Source organism: Hemiscyllium ocellatum, chromosome 8, assembly GCF_020745735.1.
Source record: "Hemiscyllium ocellatum isolate sHemOce1 chromosome 8, sHemOce1.pat.X.cur, whole genome shotgun sequence".
NCBI classification, from domain to species: Eukaryota; Metazoa; Chordata; class Chondrichthyes; order Orectolobiformes; family Hemiscylliidae; genus Hemiscyllium; species Hemiscyllium ocellatum.
This window is the reverse complement of record NC_083408.1, coordinates 112134760-112153094: the sequence shown is the minus strand read 5'-3', so window position 1 is coordinate 112153094 and position 18335 is coordinate 112134760. Positions and strand designations below refer to the sequence as shown.

Sequence of the window (18335 nt, the reverse complement as noted above, 5' to 3'; positions counted from 1 at the left end):
AATGTGGAAAAATGCGAAGTTATACACTTTGGCAACAGGAATAGAGGAGCTCCATGTTATTAAATGAAGAAAGACTGAAAAATGCTACAGCACAGATGGATTTGGAAGTACTTGTGCATAAATCTCAAAAAGCTAGCATACAATGTTCAGCAGATAATAGGGAAGGCAAGTGGAATGCTGATCTTTATTTCAAAGAAAATAGAGTACAAAATAGAGGAAGTCTTGCTAAAATTATACAAGACACTACTCAGACCACAGCAGGAATATGGTGAACAGTTTTGAGCTCCTTATCGAAGGAAAGTTTGGGATTGGGACAGTCTGGCTAAAGTTAATTAGGCTGATCCTAGGTATGGGGAGATTGGCTTGTGAAGAGACCTTATTGAAATATACAAGGGATTTATGGGACTTGACAGGGTAGATATAGAAGGGTTGATTCCCCTATGGGAAAGTCGAGGACTAAAGTGCAAAATCTCATAATTGAAAAGTTGCCTTTTAAAACAATGATGAGAAGGAATTCTCAGAGGTTACTGAATCTGTGAAATTCTTCACCACAGAGAGCTGGCAAGTCTGAATGATTAAGTATATTAAAGGCTGAAATTTTAACAAACAAAGGAATCAAGGGTTATGGGAAAAAGTAAGAAAGTGGATAAGATGATTATCAGATCAGCCATGAACTCATTGAGTGAGAGAACAGACTCAATGGGCTGGCTGATCTTTTTCTACTTTACATCTTAAGGTCACTGGGCCAGAAGGAGAGCAGCAGAGAGAATTTTAAGCTTATTGCGTCAGCCAAAATTATTGCAAGTAAGGGTAAAGCTATGGAGGGATTTGAAAACAAGGATGAGACTTAACTGTGTTTAGCTTTCAAATTCAGTGGAGATGAGAGAACAGATCAATGCAACTTCAAATATGGGCAGAATTTGGACAAAGCCAAAGATTTGAATGAGCAAAGCTGGCTGGAGGTGTTTTGTGGATTGGTTTGTCCTGGATGGTGTTGGATTCTTGTTTAAAGCTGTTCTCATCTAGTCAGGTGCGAAATATTCCACCACACTCTTGACTTGTGCATCGTAAATGGCTAACAATCTTTGGAGAGTTGCAAGGCAAGTTACACATTGCAGGAGGCTCTAAGGATAGGCAAGAGGGGTTTCCAGAGGCAACCAAGACGGAGGCAGCTGAAGGCACGGCTTTTCATTAATATTTGCTCGTGGACGTCGGTGAATTAACTATCCAAATTGCCTGTGAGAAGGTGCTGGTAAACTATTTTCCTGATCCACTGTAGTCCACGAGTGGACTTACACCCATGGTGCTGAGAGGGAGGGAGTTCCAGGTTTTTGGTGCCAAAACAGTAAGAAACAATGATTTCCAGTCAGGATGGTGGCATCCTGTATATCTGCAATTGCCTTTGAGTGGTTTAGGTTGCAGTTTTTGAAGGTGCTGTCAAAAGTGGAACAAAGATTGTGAGAATGTGTAAGAAACCAGAATTGAAGAAAGATAGAACTCTCAGAGCTGTAGGACTGGAGGAGTTTACTTAATCAAAAGAAGATTGAGAAAGACCATGAAGTAATCTGAAAATAATTCAAAATGGCAGTGTGTAAAAGGTTGGAGATGGGTAATATCATGGCTGCAAAAATAGGCACTGATGGGACGACATATGGAGTTTTGAGCTGTGTCAAGCACATCATCATTGAAAATTAAAACACTCTGCTCAACCTTGCATTCTAAAAAGTGTGCTGCAATGTCAGAATTAGTCCTAATTTTACTAAATTCAAGCCTCAGTGTGCTCTCATCATCTCTGGACAACGTGCCTTGGTCCAAATTTTGATTCTACAGTTCCTTGCTGCATGTATTAATTCCAGCAGCATGTACATAAATAGAAATTAACAATCTCACCACCTGTCAAATAAACAAGCCGTTTATTTAATCAAAATGTTACTGAACCATTTCACAAAAATATTAGGCAAAACAAAGCCTTTAAAAATTACACTATTTGAATATACACTTTATCTACAGATAGTGCCACCCAACTGTTCCAAGCTATTCTTACACACCAACTGTAAAAAATAACTATGGACACAAGTTCATAAATCCCATGATTCCGGCTGACTGAAGAATTTGGTCCTTTAGCCAGTGGATCTGGGGTCCACAGCCTACTACCGAACTTAGCCAGAGAGAAGTATGGAGCCTAGTTACACTCACATTTACAAAGAAAAACAAACAATGATAAACAAATTGGTAACAACCTTGTGTGTTTGAGGGTTTCTGTCTTTAATTAATGGGACGAATTTTCTTCACGTTCTTTTTTTTAAAAAAAAAATCACAGGCCACCGCATTGGTTTCTGTCAAGACAGGTGTTTTTCAAATGCTGTAATATGATGTCCTGACCAACAACAACAGCTCTGTCCCACTGCACTGCCCATGGTCTGTAGTACAGTTGATATCACCAAGTTGCATTCACATATAATGCAACAGAGTTTCTCAGTATTAACGATCATCATGAAACAGATCCTGAATGGAGGCAGAAGACATACAAAGCAACCGCTCACAGGATGTCTTGGGGTGGTGGGAGGTATCTTTTTAGTCTTGGGGTAGTGGGAGGTGAGAAAGAGAGGTGTTGCCAGTGTTATGATTCACACTGTCTTAAACAAAGAGCAATGATGAAAAAATATTTCCTGAAAGGAATATCAAGGTTCCAAATATTCACAAGCACAAAACCTGAGTGACACCAAATTTTAATCCCAGCAGGGATTGATACAAACCCATCAGCACCAGGAACTCCGCTTGATATTTTCCCTCATCTCCATAGCAGAGGATGATCCAGGCCAACTGTAGTATTTTTACTTGGTGGATGAGCATGAAGTATTCAAAAAATATTTCCCCTTTCCAATTAAGTTCATGTCATTTTATTTCCCAGTTCCATCTACTCAAAATGTATTTTGCAGACCACAGCTAAAGACGACCAGTCCCCATTCCTTTAGACTCCCGGAACGGTAACCCTTGGTCTCTGCTTAGCAGCTCCTGAAGACAGTACCACTCATATCTGTAATTAACCACTGACAACATAAAAAGCCACAGCTCCTAAAGCACAGGATGCAGGTTCCAACTCACCAGGAAAACCAAAGTATTTCAGATAAGTTTGTCTTGTCATTCACCAGTTGTACTGCATCTTAAAGTCCAACTTTAAAGCGAGAGGAAGTGCAGTAAGGAAACAGTTTTTAAACTTGATGTCAAAATAGCTTTTCCCAATGCAATTTATTGTAATCCTAAAGTCATGGTGATGTCGTGGGGATAGGGACAGCAGGGAGCACCCACTTCAATTGCGACCAGTTTAATCTGGATCCTAATTCAAAACCTGCAATAGAGATTGACTGACAGGATGCTCAGGGCTGGAAATTCACCTCAAACATCCCTATCCTCCCAACAAACACCTTCCATCAACAAAAGCTGAAAAGTCAAGCTTTTAATTTCTCCCAAGTAATATAGGGTTTCATTGCCAAGAGTCATCACTATTAGGATGGCAAGAAAGCAAACAAAAACAAAACAAGGTGGTAAATGGGAAGGGTTGAGGCGAAGAGTGACAATATTGTTTTACAGTTCACAGAAACTAGAAGGTGACACACCCTGATGCAATAGAAAGACAATTTATAACTGAGATGTGGCACGAGAAATGGCAACACAGACGCATGGCTCAAAACATCAGCTCAGAGAATTGGGCTGATAGTTTAGGGGACTGTTTTCATGGCTTTGGTTGGGGGAGCTAGTTGATTTTCCCACTGATTCTATGATGAAAGAATCACCTTGAATGGCAGTAAAACCATAAAGGCCAGTGGCACCCAATCCATGTTAAATGGTCTCAGTTTCCTAAATTATGGAGGCAATTAAGAATTGTCTCATCCCTCCCCAACCCAAATCCATTGAATTCTGCTAGAAAATATAGGCTGAGCATCAGTTGATGACAAGTTCAGGCTAAGAGGTGGGAAAGACATTGGAAAATAAACTAAATCACAAAGAGATGGCAGAAGGGCAAAAAGCATTTCTGCAAGTTCACTTAATAAATGATCAAAAGGAAAACAGTTGAACCAAATGAAATAAAGTCAGCTTGCATTTAGCCTGAAAAGGACTCGACACAGAGGATTACATGAATGAAGTAGGAGTGTCAACAACAAGGTGAGCATCCAAACAGCATCTACTGGAGAGATTCCCCTTTGACTACAACATAAATTATTAATACTCACTGTTTTGAGCCATTGGCACAAGAGCCACCAATGTCTGGTTATCACATCCTAACCTGGTGAGAAGATCTGAGCAAGTGCACAATATTTTTCTGATGCATGTTGCCAGTTTCTCCTTGTATTTAGCTACAAAAACACAGTTACACTTTAGAAGTACATTCAATAGTTTGGCAATACTTCACTGATGATCCAGCTGGTAGGAAAGGCAGCAAACAGCTGAGGCCATAATGATCAGGAAAAATCATGACTATGGGAGGGGCAACATGAGAAACAAAATTACATAGGGCTTCTGTAGCTGGTAACGATCAGGACCTTCTTGTTTGATTGGATAACAGGTAAGGGTAGGATTAGAGTTTGAAGTGATGCCCTCCTCAGATGAATAATTTCCCAGACACAGTTTCAAATTTGACACAGATTCAGAAGGGCAACCAGCACCTGTCCATGAAGCTGTGGTTACCTGACGTCTTTAAGGGAAAGATAGAAGAAATGAAGGAAATGTCCATTTTAAAAAAAAACTTCCAATGGCAAATTACGATAACATTGGTTTCTAAAAGGGCTCTGGTGGGACAGCTTGCCTGGAACAAAATTACACAAGTCACATTCTGCAAGCTCTAGATGGTAAAATCACAAACTGATTTGCCTCTCATCCAACCAATATTCCTTTGGCATTTCCATTATCTTAAAAGCAGCACACTTGAAATTCTAGTTCATTAAAAGAAACAAGTATTAAAATAGCCTAACAATGGAGACTGTGTACGGAGATTGGGCATCTTACATCAGAACTTCATTCTGCTCAGCAGGCAGTGTTTGTCCTTGAAGCTTCATGAGGGCTCATTTGCCACATGCAAGTCTCACTAGTTGTTTTTTTAAAAATCAACCAAGGGGTTTCAATCCAAACTTGGCAAGCAGCGAGAGGTGATCGGAAGAGCAGATGCCATTGGGCAACCCGTTGGCCAACCAGATGTCATGCTCAGACAACAAGGAGAGTCGGCCCAGTAGTTTGAGGGGTCCATCCTTGTACCGCCTACGCCCTATTAGGAAGGAAAGGAGTGAAATTAGTGTGTCATAATGCCGGCAGAATGGGATGAGAGCTGAGTGCTCACACTGATCACTTCAAAGGCAGAATTTAAACCTGTGTTATGGCGATTACCACACATTAAATGCACAAATTGCCTTGGATTGTGGACGATGCTTTTTCCACTTTACTTCCATGACCCTGCCATAAGCTTAGCTCAATAACAAGGTACAAGTATATAGCACTCAATAGTTTCTGACACCAAGCGCGTTGTACACACCAGGGAAAGCAAAGTGGAATATGTCACGTTATCATTCTGCTGGTGGAATATTCGCATGCATGAATGCAATCCCTATATCAAAAGAGAGCAGCATTCTTAAATCAACATTTCCACCACCCACGTTCTGCCACTTTCCAGGAGACAAACCTTTTCCACACTTATCGGTGACTGGTTGTGCCGAGTAGAAGATGTAATCCACAGTGAGGCCAAAACCAGATGAGCAGGTTGTAACCTCAGGCCGGCCTGTATCAGGTAGGTAATGATTGTAGACTGATGTTAGGTTGAGGTTGTGTCGGAGGGTGGTTGGAGACCTGAGGGGACAGAAAGAAACCAAACAACATCATGTTTGTCACATGGTTAATTTCAGGAAGCCAAATGTAGATAATATAGTAGTGAATTATATCTGCGATTATAATGTGATTAGGGAAGACTTAGGAGGCATAGAATGGAGTTGCAAAATGCAGGGGATGGGGACAATTAAAATGTGGAAATGTGGAGCTGGTTTGAGGAATGGATATGGTGGTATTTGATAGGTATGTCCCTGTCAGGCAGGGAGGAAGTGACAAGGTAAGACAACCATGGTTTGCTAAAGAAATTGTATCGCTTGTTAAGCAAAGGTTTATATGACGTGAGATGGGATGGTTCAGATGAGGCGATGGAGAGTTGCAGAATAGCTCAGAAGGAGTTAAAACGAGAGTTAAGAGGAGCAAGGAGAGGACGTGAGCAGTCATTAGTAGGTAGAACAAAGGAGAACCCTAAAGCTTTCTACAGGTTTGTGAGGAATAAAAAAGATAACTAGGATAAGAATAGGGCCAGTCAAAGACAGAAGTGGGAAGGTACGTATGGATCCTGTGGAGATCAGACAGGCACTAAAAGATGATTTCATCGGTTTTCACTCCGGAAAAAGAGAATATTGTAGAGAAGAAGACAGAGATTCGGGCAATTAAACAGGAAAGGATTGACGTTAGCAAGGAGGAGGTGTTATCAACTCTAGAAGGTGTGAAAGTAGAGATGTCCCCTCGGCCGGATGGGATTTATCCAAGAATTCTCTGGGAAGCTAGGGAGGAGATGGCGGAGCCTTTGGCCTTAATCTTTGAGTCGTCATTGTCTACAGGTTTAGTACCAGAGGACTGGAGGATTGCAAATGTTGTGCCCTTGTTCAAGAAGGGCAGCAGAGATGAACCAGGTAATTATAGAACAGTGAGCCTTACTTCTGTTGTAGGTAAAGTTTTGGAAAGGATTCAAACAAATAGGATTTATAATCATCCAGGAAGCAACAATTTGATTGGAGATCGTCAACATGGTTTCATCAAGGGCAGGTCGTGTCTCACAAACCTCACTGAAGTTTTTTGAGAAGGTGACCAAGCATGTGGGTGAGGGTCAGGCAATTGATGTGCTGTACATGGACTTCAGTAAAGCCTTTGTTAAGATTCCACATGGTAGGCTTTTGGAGAAAATGCAGAGGCAAGGAATGGAGGGTGATTTAGCAATTGGATTAGAAACCGGCAGCGAGTGGTGGTTGATGGAAAATATTCAGCCTGGAGTCTGGTTACTAGTGGTGTGCCGTAAGGATCTGTTTTGGGACCACTGCTGTTTGTCATTTTTATAAATGACTTAGACGCAGGCATAAGTGGACAGGTTAGTAAGTTTGCAGATGACCCTAAAGTCGGTGGAGTGGTGGACAGTATGGAAGGATGTTGCAGGTCTAAAGGGGACTTGGATAAACTGCAGAATTGGGCTGAGAGGTGGCAAATGGAGTTCAATGTAGATAAATGGGAAGTGGTTCACTTTTGGGAAGAATACCAGAAAGGCAGAATACTGGGTCAATAGAAAGATTCTTCATAGTGTGGATGTGCAGAGGGATCTTGGTATCTATGTACATAGATCCCGGAAAGCTGCCATGCAGATTGATAGTGCTGTTAAGAAGGCACACTGTGTATTAGGTTTTATTGGTGGAGGAATTGAGTTCTAGAGCCATGACATCATGCTGCAACTATATAAAACACTAGTGCAGCCTGACTTGAAATATTGTGTACAGTTCTGGTCACCCCAATACAGGAAGGATGTGGAAACAAGGTGCAGATGAGATTTACCAGGATGTTCATTAGTCTGGAGCAAAGATCTTATGAGGAAAAGCTGAGGGACTTAGCTTTCTTCTCTCTAATGAGAATAGACCCAAGAGGGGATTTAATAGAGACATACAGGATGATCAGAGGATTAGATAGGGTGGACAGTGAGTCTTTTTCCTAGGATGACGACGACATCAGCTTGTACGAGGGGGCACAGCTACAAATTGAGTGGTGCTAGATTTAAGACAGATGTCAGAGGCAGGTTTTTTAGGCAGAGAGTGGTAAGGGCGTGGAATGCCCTGCCTGATACTGTAGTTAACTCAGCCACATTAGGGGCATTTAAACAGTTCTTGGATAAACATATGGATGACGATGGGATAGTGTAGGGGGATGGGTTTAGATTAGTTCACAGGGTGGTGCAACATCGAGGGCTGAAGGGCCTGTTCTGCGCTGAATTGTTCTTGTTCTATGAATAGGAAGCCCACTGGAAGTTAAGAACTCAAATTCCACAATAAGTTGTGAAGGATATTAGTGGAATAAGATGTTAATTTAAAACAATCCAGCAGCTGTTATAGTTACTTATTCCATTGCCAAACTATTACAATCTTTCTTGAACAAGGCTATAAGTTTTGGAAGGACCCTGCCAGCAACTACAGGGTGTAAAAACTTGTAGAAATCATTCAGGATAGAATTAGAAGTCATGTGAAAAAAGGAGGATGGATTAGGAAAAGTCAGCACAGATTTCTAAAAGAAAAATAGTAATTAACTAACTTGCTGGATTTCTTTTGAAGAGGTAACAGAAAGGCTCAATGACGGTAATGCTATTGATGTGGTGAACTTGGATTTTCAAAAGGCATTTCATATAGGACCACACAGACTTGTGAAAAAAAGATTTAGGTCATGACGAGAAAGGAACATTCTCAATGTGGAAATAAAATAGGCTGGAAGGATCAGAAACGGAGTAACAGGCAATGAATTATCAGGCTTGAAGAAGGTTCGTTATGGAGTTCCCAAAGGTTGTTATTGAGGCCCAAGCCTTTCTTGATATATACTAATGATCTAGATCTTGCTGTGTAGGGGACTACTTCAAAGTTTGCAGGTAACACTAACCTTGGAAGAATGTTATACATTGAGGACGACAGCATGGAACTCAAGTTCAATGCAGAAAAGATGCACTTTGGTCAGAAGAATATTGAGAGATAATATAAATTAAGGAGTACAATTCTAAAGCAGGTGCAGGAGTAGAGGGAGCTAGATGGCAGGGTGGGTGGAGACAGTTAGTAATCATAGTGTTCTCAGTTTATTAATAGTGGCATAGAATAAAACACATTGTAGGTGGTTGACCTTGTACTGAAAACCTAACACCTCAGCTAGAACATTGAGCACAATTACAGGCATTGCATCTTAGAAAAGATGTGATTCCATTGGAGAGAGTGCAGTAATGATTTATTAGAATGGTTCCAGGATTAAGAGACTTCTGTAATGAGGATAGTCTGAAGAACCTGGGACTGTCCTTGGAGCGAAGGCAATCCAGAGGAGGTATGATAGAGGTTTACAAATCATGAATAGGCTGGACAGAGTAGATACAAGAAACCGTTTCCACTCAAAGGAAACAAGTATAACATGGCCTAGACTTATAGTAATGTGCAAACAACACAAGGCAAAATGCGACAGGAACAAGTCAGACAGCAAGTAGTTAGAGTATGGAATGCACAGCCTGGAGATGTGGAAGAAGCAAATATTAGAGAGAGGGCATTGGATGATTATTTGGATAGGCATGATGTGCAATGCAGAAAATGTAGAAAGTTAAAAATCACACAACACCAGGTTATAGTCCAACAGGTTTAATTGGAAGCACACTAGCTTGAGATTGACACTCAATAATAAAAATGGTATAGGCATAATGGGCCAAATGGCCATCTTCTGCACTGTAATAGCTCTGAAAGTCTGATTAATAAACTGGATTCCATAACTTGCTGGGAATGGACACCGAATTCAAAACCTCTACAAAACCTAATACAGTGGCATAACCACTACAAGAACAACATTCTTCACCCATAGATAAGGACACTCTCTCACATCTCATTCATCGTAAATGAGATAATAGCTCAATTGTATCCAAACGTCACCAATGCTAGGATTCATTTATGGATAAGCTGGAAAAATTATCTTCAAATAGATATTAATGATCACAAATCTACACAGTTCTGATCTGCTCAGGATATTGCTAAAATTCTGAAAAGCCAATTGAAAACACCAATCGAGGCACACTTTTAAACAAAACTCACCCTTTTGCAAATTTTAGGAAATCTACAAAGTCCACTGCCTGACCAAAATCCAATACAAGTGCTGGAAGATTTTTCTCTATGAGAGTACAAATATTATGATTTAATTTAAGGTAATTCACAAGATGGCACATTCCAAGGTTTGGAAAGGATACACATTTACTAGAAGCTTTAAAAAAGAGACTGGAGAAGTTGGGATTACCCTTCTTACAGAGAACCTTAAAGGCAATATTTAATGGAAATGTTCAAAACACTGTGACAGATTAAGTTTGCAATGTGCCAACCTTCCTAAGAAACACATTCCAAGAAAGTATGGTGACAAGGGTTCCAATATTTCAGCACTGTAAATGATACCATCAACATTTCCAGTTGCCACACTTACAGCTAGATTTTATAAATGCTGTTTGACAACACAATACATACCTATTACAGAAGAGTTCATCCTCTGGCTCGGACACACTGACGTAGCGTTCTGAACCATCCCCTGGAGGCTCTGAATGGAGATAGCAATAAGATTGGCAAACTGAGAAACAATGGCCTCACTATTAAACTCCATCACAAAACAAATCAGAGAGGAACTGTAAAAAATCGTCCAACCTGATCCACACATGGCCACTCACATGGGTTATAGAGACAATACCCAGAACAGATAATTGGGCATCTCCTTTTCAACTGAACAGGCCCGAACTCCATCCCTACCTCTCAGACAAACACAAAGACACACACACAACCATGTATCTTTGCCGTTCCCTCCCATCTCCACATTAATGTCAGGAACAGAGCTTCACTATTAGGGGAATGTTAACAGATTAGACTTGAACTTCAGCTTTACTGTACCTGGTTTTGCATCAGTTACACCTTCAATGAAGACAAGATTCTCTGGACGTTCAAGAGCTGGTGTGGAATATTGAAGCTGGAGGAGAAACTCACGACCATATCTGCGTTTTCCTAAATGAGAAAACAAAACCAGATACCAAGCACTGCAAACATATCACTTGAGTAGTGAAACTTGGCAGAAAGCTGCAAAGTGAGAGACATATAGGACACGTTGAATTTCCAAATTTGGCAGTGATACACTAAACAGATATTAAGCACAGCCTACAAGACAACAGGTTTGAAAAGAGAATTTCCAAACTGATCTTGTACTTGTTCTTTTAACAGTCTGCTACAGAGCAAGAAAGAAGATCATACACCAAATCCATCCAATAGAGAAAAAGCAATCAAAATATTGAAAATGAAAACACCTTAAATCCAAATGACAAAAGCATAAATGGTGGTAATCAAATTGGTTACAACTCCAAAACTTTCACACAGTAGTACAAACTAACAATTCATTTCCTCAAAACTTGTTAAATGTCCATTAAATTGCAACAATAATTGTGAAGAGGTTGGGAAAATGCATGGCTGTGCCAAGTTCGGGTTTTATTTCTATTATTTTGAATTTTCACAAAATGTACTGACTGTAAACTGTAGTAATATAGAACATTCTCAACATTAAGTTACACATTAAACAGCAAGAGAAAAGAAAAATTCTTATTTAAGGAAGTCCTACTTCAGAATATGTTTCTTACTGGAGTTCATTCAGACAAAATGGATTCGACAAAACTGTGCCCTCAGTGTAATGTTGCAGAGTTCATAGAATCATAGAATACACTCACACAGACAGTTGCCAGAGGGTGGAAATGAACCCGGGTGTCTGATGCTTTGAGGCAGCAGTGCTAGTGACAGGACCACCGTGCCACCTTATTCAGTGTGCGACCTATGCTGAATGTACTATTTAAGGGTTTGGAGGCAACCAATCTGTAATGTTCTGCCACATCATAAATTCAAGCATCACAAAACAGGACTTGTGTCAAACTATCCTGGTTTTACATCACACACTACATTCCAAAAGACGTCAGCACCATGATAAGGCCTCAAGTGTGCAGAATAATAGTTCAATAGGTCAGTTGTAACATTAAACAGTTAATTTACACCACAACTCCATTTACCTGCTTTTACATTCTATAACGTTACTCATTAAAGATATTGCAAATTTCAAGAAATCCATAGCTTCTATCAGAACAGAATTTCAGTTTACAATTGTACTTTATATAAAGCAGTATTCCTGATTTTATTTCTGAATGGCCTGTCATCTTACAACACTGTGCTCTTGTTCTGGACCCTTCCATTAGAGGTAATACTTTCTCTGTAACTTTATATTCCTTTATCATCTTAAACACCTTCACGAGATCACCACTCAACCTTTTAAATGCAAGAGAACACAAGCCAAATGTATACATGTCCTAATAATTTAACTCTTTCAACCCTGATATCATTCTGGCCAATTCTTATTGCACCATCTCCAAGACGAATATATCGTTTCCAAGGTCCAGTGCCCATAACTGAACTAAGTCAGATAGATGGATGACTATCACGAGAGGTAGGAACATAGTGCACGAGTGTGGCTATTCCTCTCTCAACAGATATACATTTTGGTTACCCTTGGTTTGAGGTGGGGTGGGGTGGGGTGGGGAAGAAATTGAGCCATCTCTCAGAAACCAAAAGTGGAAACCAGATCTTGGGTACCAAGAATGAATTTTCTGTTGAGTGGAGTGTGTCAAGGTTCAAATGAGCAATTGTTTCAGGGACTCTCCAGTCAAAGACACAGACAGCAGATTTTGCAGCATGAGAGAGAATTCAGGATGATATGTTACCTGTGCCAGGGTCAAAGACACCTCAAAGTGGTTGCAGTATATTGTCAAAGGGAATGTGAGAAGCCTGAAGCTGTTGCAAAGGCACTGGTAAGAAAGGCATAGTTAGGTTCGAGACTTTGAGGTTCTGCTTTTTATACTCCTTCCTCATTTCCTATATTTGCTCTGCAAAAGGTAGTAATATCTTGATTACTCCCGGTGTCAAGTGCTAGAGACAGTAGGAAGACGACGACCAGGAAGATAAATCAATGCCCGAAGAGATGGTGCAGTGGGCAAGGACTCCAATTTTTGGATCATTCGGATCTCTTCTGGGGCAAAAAGACCTGTTCAAAAGAGACAGGTTTCACTTGAACTGGAAGGGGACCAATATTCTGGCAGGGAGATTTTCTAGTTCTATTTGGGAGCCTTCCAAGTGGTCAGCGAGAAAGGGAGAAGCAAGTATGTAGAGAAATCTCAGATATATGTAAGAATAATACGATTATGAAAACAGGCCTTTTTGCCCATCAAGTCCAACACAGACCCTCCAAGGAGCATCAGAAAGCATGTAAAACAAAGCAACAGAGGATGACACAAAGTAGAAATTAAATGTACATGAGGGGCAAAATTCCAGTTCTTGGGTAAAAGTTCAGAACACATGGAGGAGATAAGCAAAATTGCAGCTAACCTGTTCTCTTCTTTTCACACATATCAACATACTGACAATTGTCAGTTATCCTGAGTCTGCTTGGCCACAAAGGGCCATAGAGTTTCCTTGAACACATCTGGTGAGAACAGTCCTCCTGACTTGACACCTGCCAAAACATGAAATAGAACAGCTCAAAATGGTCACTGGTCTTTCTTGGAGACAGTCAGCAGGTTATTTTTTTTTAAAAATCTAATTTTGGAAATTGGCCGGATATAATTTACCTTCCAGGTTGGCATTCCATAATAGTAAAGCTCTCCATTTTGGATGAGTTTATACAGAGGAGATTCCGGGACAGAGTTCAGATCACCACAGAGAAGGATTGGACAGCGATTACCATCAGAACCTGCTGTGTGTATTAATTGCTCAATTTCAGCAAATAACACAGCAAGTTGGGTGAGTTTAATATCACCCCGTCTGGGATTGAAAATCAGGTGCGTGTTTGCCACACAGATGTCAGGAAATTTTGAGTTTTCTTGGACACAGTCTGGTGTCAGGGGTCGGAGGAGAACCAGCAGCGCTACGTTATCTCTGTTCAACGTTTCCACAATGGGTCGAAAATACTCCACAGGGTGTTCGGAAACCAGGGAGAACCGCTCCTTTTTGTAACACACAGCACACCCATCCGTCTTGATACCAGTGCGTCGTTTATAAACGCACTCGTAACCTGCAGAGAAAACAGTAAGACTAGCACTCGGGTAACCCATTCAGATTGTTTAGAAAAAAAAACCATGGATGCTGAAAATCATAAACAAGAAAAAACACAGAAGTTGCTCATAATTCATGGAAAGAGATAGTTCCACCAATACAGTGGAGTGCGGCTTCTTGTTATGGTCTGTAAATGGAAGAACATCAAAAAGGAACCTGTAATGGATCCAGTGAAAAAGTGAGGACTGCGAATGCTGAAGATCAGAGCTGAAAATGTGTTGCTGGAAATGCGCAGGGCAGGCAGCATCCAGGAAGTCCTGAAGAAGGGCTCATGCCCAAAATGTCGACTCTCCTGCTCCTTGGATGCTGCCTGCCCTGCTGCACTTTTCCAGCAACACATTTTCACCAGTGAAGAATTCAGCTGAGTTTTCTCAGCAATTTCCATTTTTGTTCCATTCTGTGTTCTTCCATTTATAGACAGTAACAAGAAACAACACTCCACTGCATTTGTGGAACTCTCTCTTTCCATGAATCACAAGCACAGTAACTTTCAAGTTCAAGTTCATGTTTATGCTGAACAAATGAACTTGATGTTTGGTCGTATATAATAAAAGTGGACAATTTATGAATGGGGAATTTCAAATAATGCCACTAAAAATAAATGTTTCATGGTATCTAAGTACACAATTGGTAATCATAAGGAGAGCTCCCGTTTCCTGTTAATCCAGACCTTTGCTCTCACCATTGCTAGCTCAATGACTTTGAGTTATTGCCGGCACAACTCCAGAAGGTCACAATTTATGATAATAAAATATTTACATTACCCTATTGACATAGCTCAAAGTACTTCTGGTGCAATACAGTGAAGTACAGAAGTTAAAATACACCAGAAAAACCCATTCAACAGCAATTGTGTAAATGACGAGGATATCAGAATTGAAAAACAGGAGGCCATTCAGCCCTTCCAGATCTGTCCTGTCATTCAGCTAGAATGGCTGATCTTTACAATAATTGCACCTACCCACCCTAGGTTTTTAAATTTAGCAGATGTCTATCAACCTTAGCCTTGGGAATGGTTAGGTTGGTTGAGAAAAAATTGCTATTGTGAACACCAAAAGAAAACTCCACTCGCTTTCAAATCGTGCCATGGGATTTTTAATATCTAGCAGTTTGGAGTGCTAAATTAACCAGGGTGCTACTCTTGTTTTCCATTCAGTGGTCACTGCTGGAAAATGCACACATGTAGTTTTTTCAGTGAGGTATCCCAAGACAAACAACTTCAAAGCACTCTCTACATTAATATAAAAGGTGATATACTGTAGATTCTGTCAGGCATACTGAGCATTTCCAACAGTTTCTATTGCTATCTCTCAACATTCTTTGCTGAGACTCAGACATGGAGACATTCCAATAAAGTGAAAAGGAAACAAAAGGAAAAATAAATAAGTTAATGCTGACACTTCATTCCTCATTGTTTCTACAACACTTACCCTGCAGTTGGAGAGCTGGTCGAAATTGCTGATGGTAGTGATTCTCCTGAACTTCCTGGAGGCACAGAATCTGAAACAGGATCCACAAGGTGTCAGGCTGTCACGACCTATTAGTACCTGGTTTGCACTTTAAAAATATTTATTCATATTTAGTTGAACACAGTAACTGCACAGAAATGAAAAGACACCCATTTGATCTGGCAGTAATGTCATAGTCAGAATACATGGCCTGGAATATAACCTAGCTCTAGTGTGAAATATTTAAGATCAGGTGTACAAATCAACTACAGACTTAAGTTCAGAAAAGGCTGCTTCAGAAAAAGTTACACATTTCACACAGCAGGTAGTATACCTGAATTACATAGTCAATTCACTCTCAATTGATCTCTTAAATGAACATAACCAAGGATTTGGATGAAGCTGACCAAATCATTTAATTCAGAATCCTTTCAGTTCAAAAAGATTCCCTCATTTTATGCAGCGCAAACATTAAGCCATGTTTTGCAATGCTCTTATTTCTAACTAACAGTCAGAACATCAAGTCAAATACACTGTTCGGTGTGGGGAACTATGGCAACAGGTATGCTCACTGACACCGCTGATCAGAGAAAACAAGCCATCCAAGTGAACCTTCAGGCAGGAGAATTGAGTTGATGAAAATCTCTCAACTGTCTGTACAAATTTTACAATTTAACCTGGATTCCCCACAGTGAGATTCAGCATTGTTTTCTTTCCATTTTCTTGCCCAAAAAATAACCGACTTTTGCTGTAAGTTAGTGAGTAATTCTGCATATCAAAACACATCAAAGGACCCAATCATAGCAGATTGCAGGGTCGACAGGATATTGATTTACGATAACTCACTGACTAAATATTTACCATTCTTTTGTGAGGCAGACAGCAACCAATGATTAGGCCATTTGACAGAGAATGTCATTTCTCTATGGGATGTTGGCCCAATCATCTCCAGTTGTTTCAACAACGGCTTCCCTTCCATCATAAAGGTCTAAAGTGGGGATGCTCATTGATAATTGCCCCATGTGCAGACCATTCCAAATAGCGGTTGAAAAGATGGTGACTTTCTTGAATTCAACTCAACAGCCTGTGAGACCACTTCAGAGGATAGTTAGTAGTCAATATCATGAGCACGGGTTGGAATCATGTGGGTGGGAGGGACAACGAAAAAAAATGGACTCAGGAAGATAATTTTCTTTCCTACAGAACACAATGGGGAGTACAACAATCCAGTATTTTGAGAGTCATACTGACTTTTTAATCAGACATTTAATTAGTTTTAACAAAATGTTGGTTCATTTGGACTGTACTCACATCAGGTTGCCAGGTCTCAATCTCCTGCAGAATATTCTGAAATCGGAATTCCCATTTCAGGAACTCAGGCTGACAATGAGAGTACAAATCAGAATTTGTCTCCAAAAGGTCCTGTGACAGAATATTGTACGACATTATGGTAAACTCAAATGACTTGTTGACATCACTGCCATCCACTTGGGATCTTGACAAATCCTCCCATACTCTGGCAAGAAGACCTAGGAGGGAGAAAAAGTAAACAAGAATACATAAGCAAATATTAATTAAGATAGGAGAGGTGTTTAAGAGTGAGCTGCTGTTTGTTGGCCAGTTGTAATTTGTCACTTTGGGGTTTGGAGAGAGGGATTTTGTAATTGGCAACACATATCTCAGTCTTAATTCCATAGTAGATTCACACAGGCTGTGAATCAGAGCTCCTTACTCTGCATTACTCACAAGGAATTCATATCAGCTGGATAGACACAAACACAGCAGAGACCTGGAAACAATGGGTCACCCATTAGTCCTTCTGGGCAGAAACTGTATACAATAAGATCAAATGGTTGAAAAGCATCTTGGACATAGGTTTATTTTTCCAAATAGATATGCACTTTCTCTCTTCCACATTCAAGTTTAAAATATTAGGCAATGACCATTTACAACAAGCTCCATCTATTTTTCAACATTACCATCATTGCATCATCTACTTCCTTACAACAGACCAGTTTTTTCAGAGAGGTGTCTGCTGGGTGGGAAGTGCTTAAAAAATTTGAGAGTCTCTTCTTTCAACGTATACAAGAGGTGAAATATTTGACTGACCAGGTCAGAGTTATTTCAAGGGTTTTGTTTCAGCAAAATTCAAGGCCAGGCCAAACTTCTCTTATGCACTTCACTTGACGAAGGAGCAGTACTCTGAAAGCTTGCGATTTTTACAGCCTGATGTCGTGTAACTTCTAACTTTGCCTATCCCAAGTCCCACATGGCCAACTTCACAGATTTAAAAATGACATAACACCAGGTTACAGTCCAACAGGTTTATTCAGGAGTACTAGCTTTCAGAGTCCGCTTCTTCATAGAATTGCAGAAATCAAGAAATGACAAATTCTTGTAAACAGTGAGCAATAAATTCATTGCAAACAGTCATCATGTATATCAGTTTACTTTTGGCAACTGAAAGTAAAGAGATTTCTAATTAGATGGTATTTAAAAGAAGACTAATGATCTTTGATGAGTTGGATATCCACTATCAGGTACATTATAGACTCTAAAAGGTCTCTGTGAAACACGATTTGGAAATGCAGAAATTGGCTGGGATGTATAAAGTTATAGTCCAAAAGGCTTATGTGGAAACACTAGCTTTCTGGACACAACCATCCCATGGAGCAGTGCTCTGAAAGCTAGTGCTTCCAAATAAACCTGTTGGACTATAACCTGGTGTTATGTGACTTTTATCTTTGAAACACAGTAGCACTGACATTAATGACTGGGACAAGCTGCTGCAAATCATACAGAATGATGAAAGATAGTCTGACAAGCTGCATTGGATTTGAATACTAATGTCTTAATGATGAGGCATAGAAAAAAAGCAAAACAAAATAAAACCCGCACTCTGGATTCCACTACCTCATGAGATATC

General features: G+C 40.1%; 1 protein-coding gene across 1 annotated transcript in view; it reads right to left on the bottom strand.

Moving 5' to 3' along the window:
- Nucleotides 1-1896: 1896 nt before the first annotated feature.
- Nucleotides 1897-18335, bottom strand: part of angel1 (angel homolog 1 (Drosophila)) — a 30083-nt gene continuing 13644 nt past the window's right edge. The window contains exons 3-10 of the mRNA XM_060829477.1: nucleotides 16721-16938; nucleotides 15392-15461; nucleotides 13478-13920; nucleotides 13236-13362; nucleotides 10716-10826; nucleotides 10302-10371; nucleotides 5672-5835; nucleotides 1897-5260 (exon numbers count right to left, since the gene is read on the bottom strand). Of these exons, the coding sequence (XP_060685460.1) occupies nucleotides 5103-5260; nucleotides 5672-5835; nucleotides 10302-10371; nucleotides 10716-10826; nucleotides 13236-13362; nucleotides 13478-13920; nucleotides 15392-15461; nucleotides 16721-16938 (1361 nt within the window). The 3' untranslated portion in view covers nucleotides 1897-5102. The remainder of the gene's footprint in view (nucleotides 5261-5671; nucleotides 5836-10301; nucleotides 10372-10715; nucleotides 10827-13235; nucleotides 13363-13477; nucleotides 13921-15391; nucleotides 15462-16720; nucleotides 16939-18335) is intronic.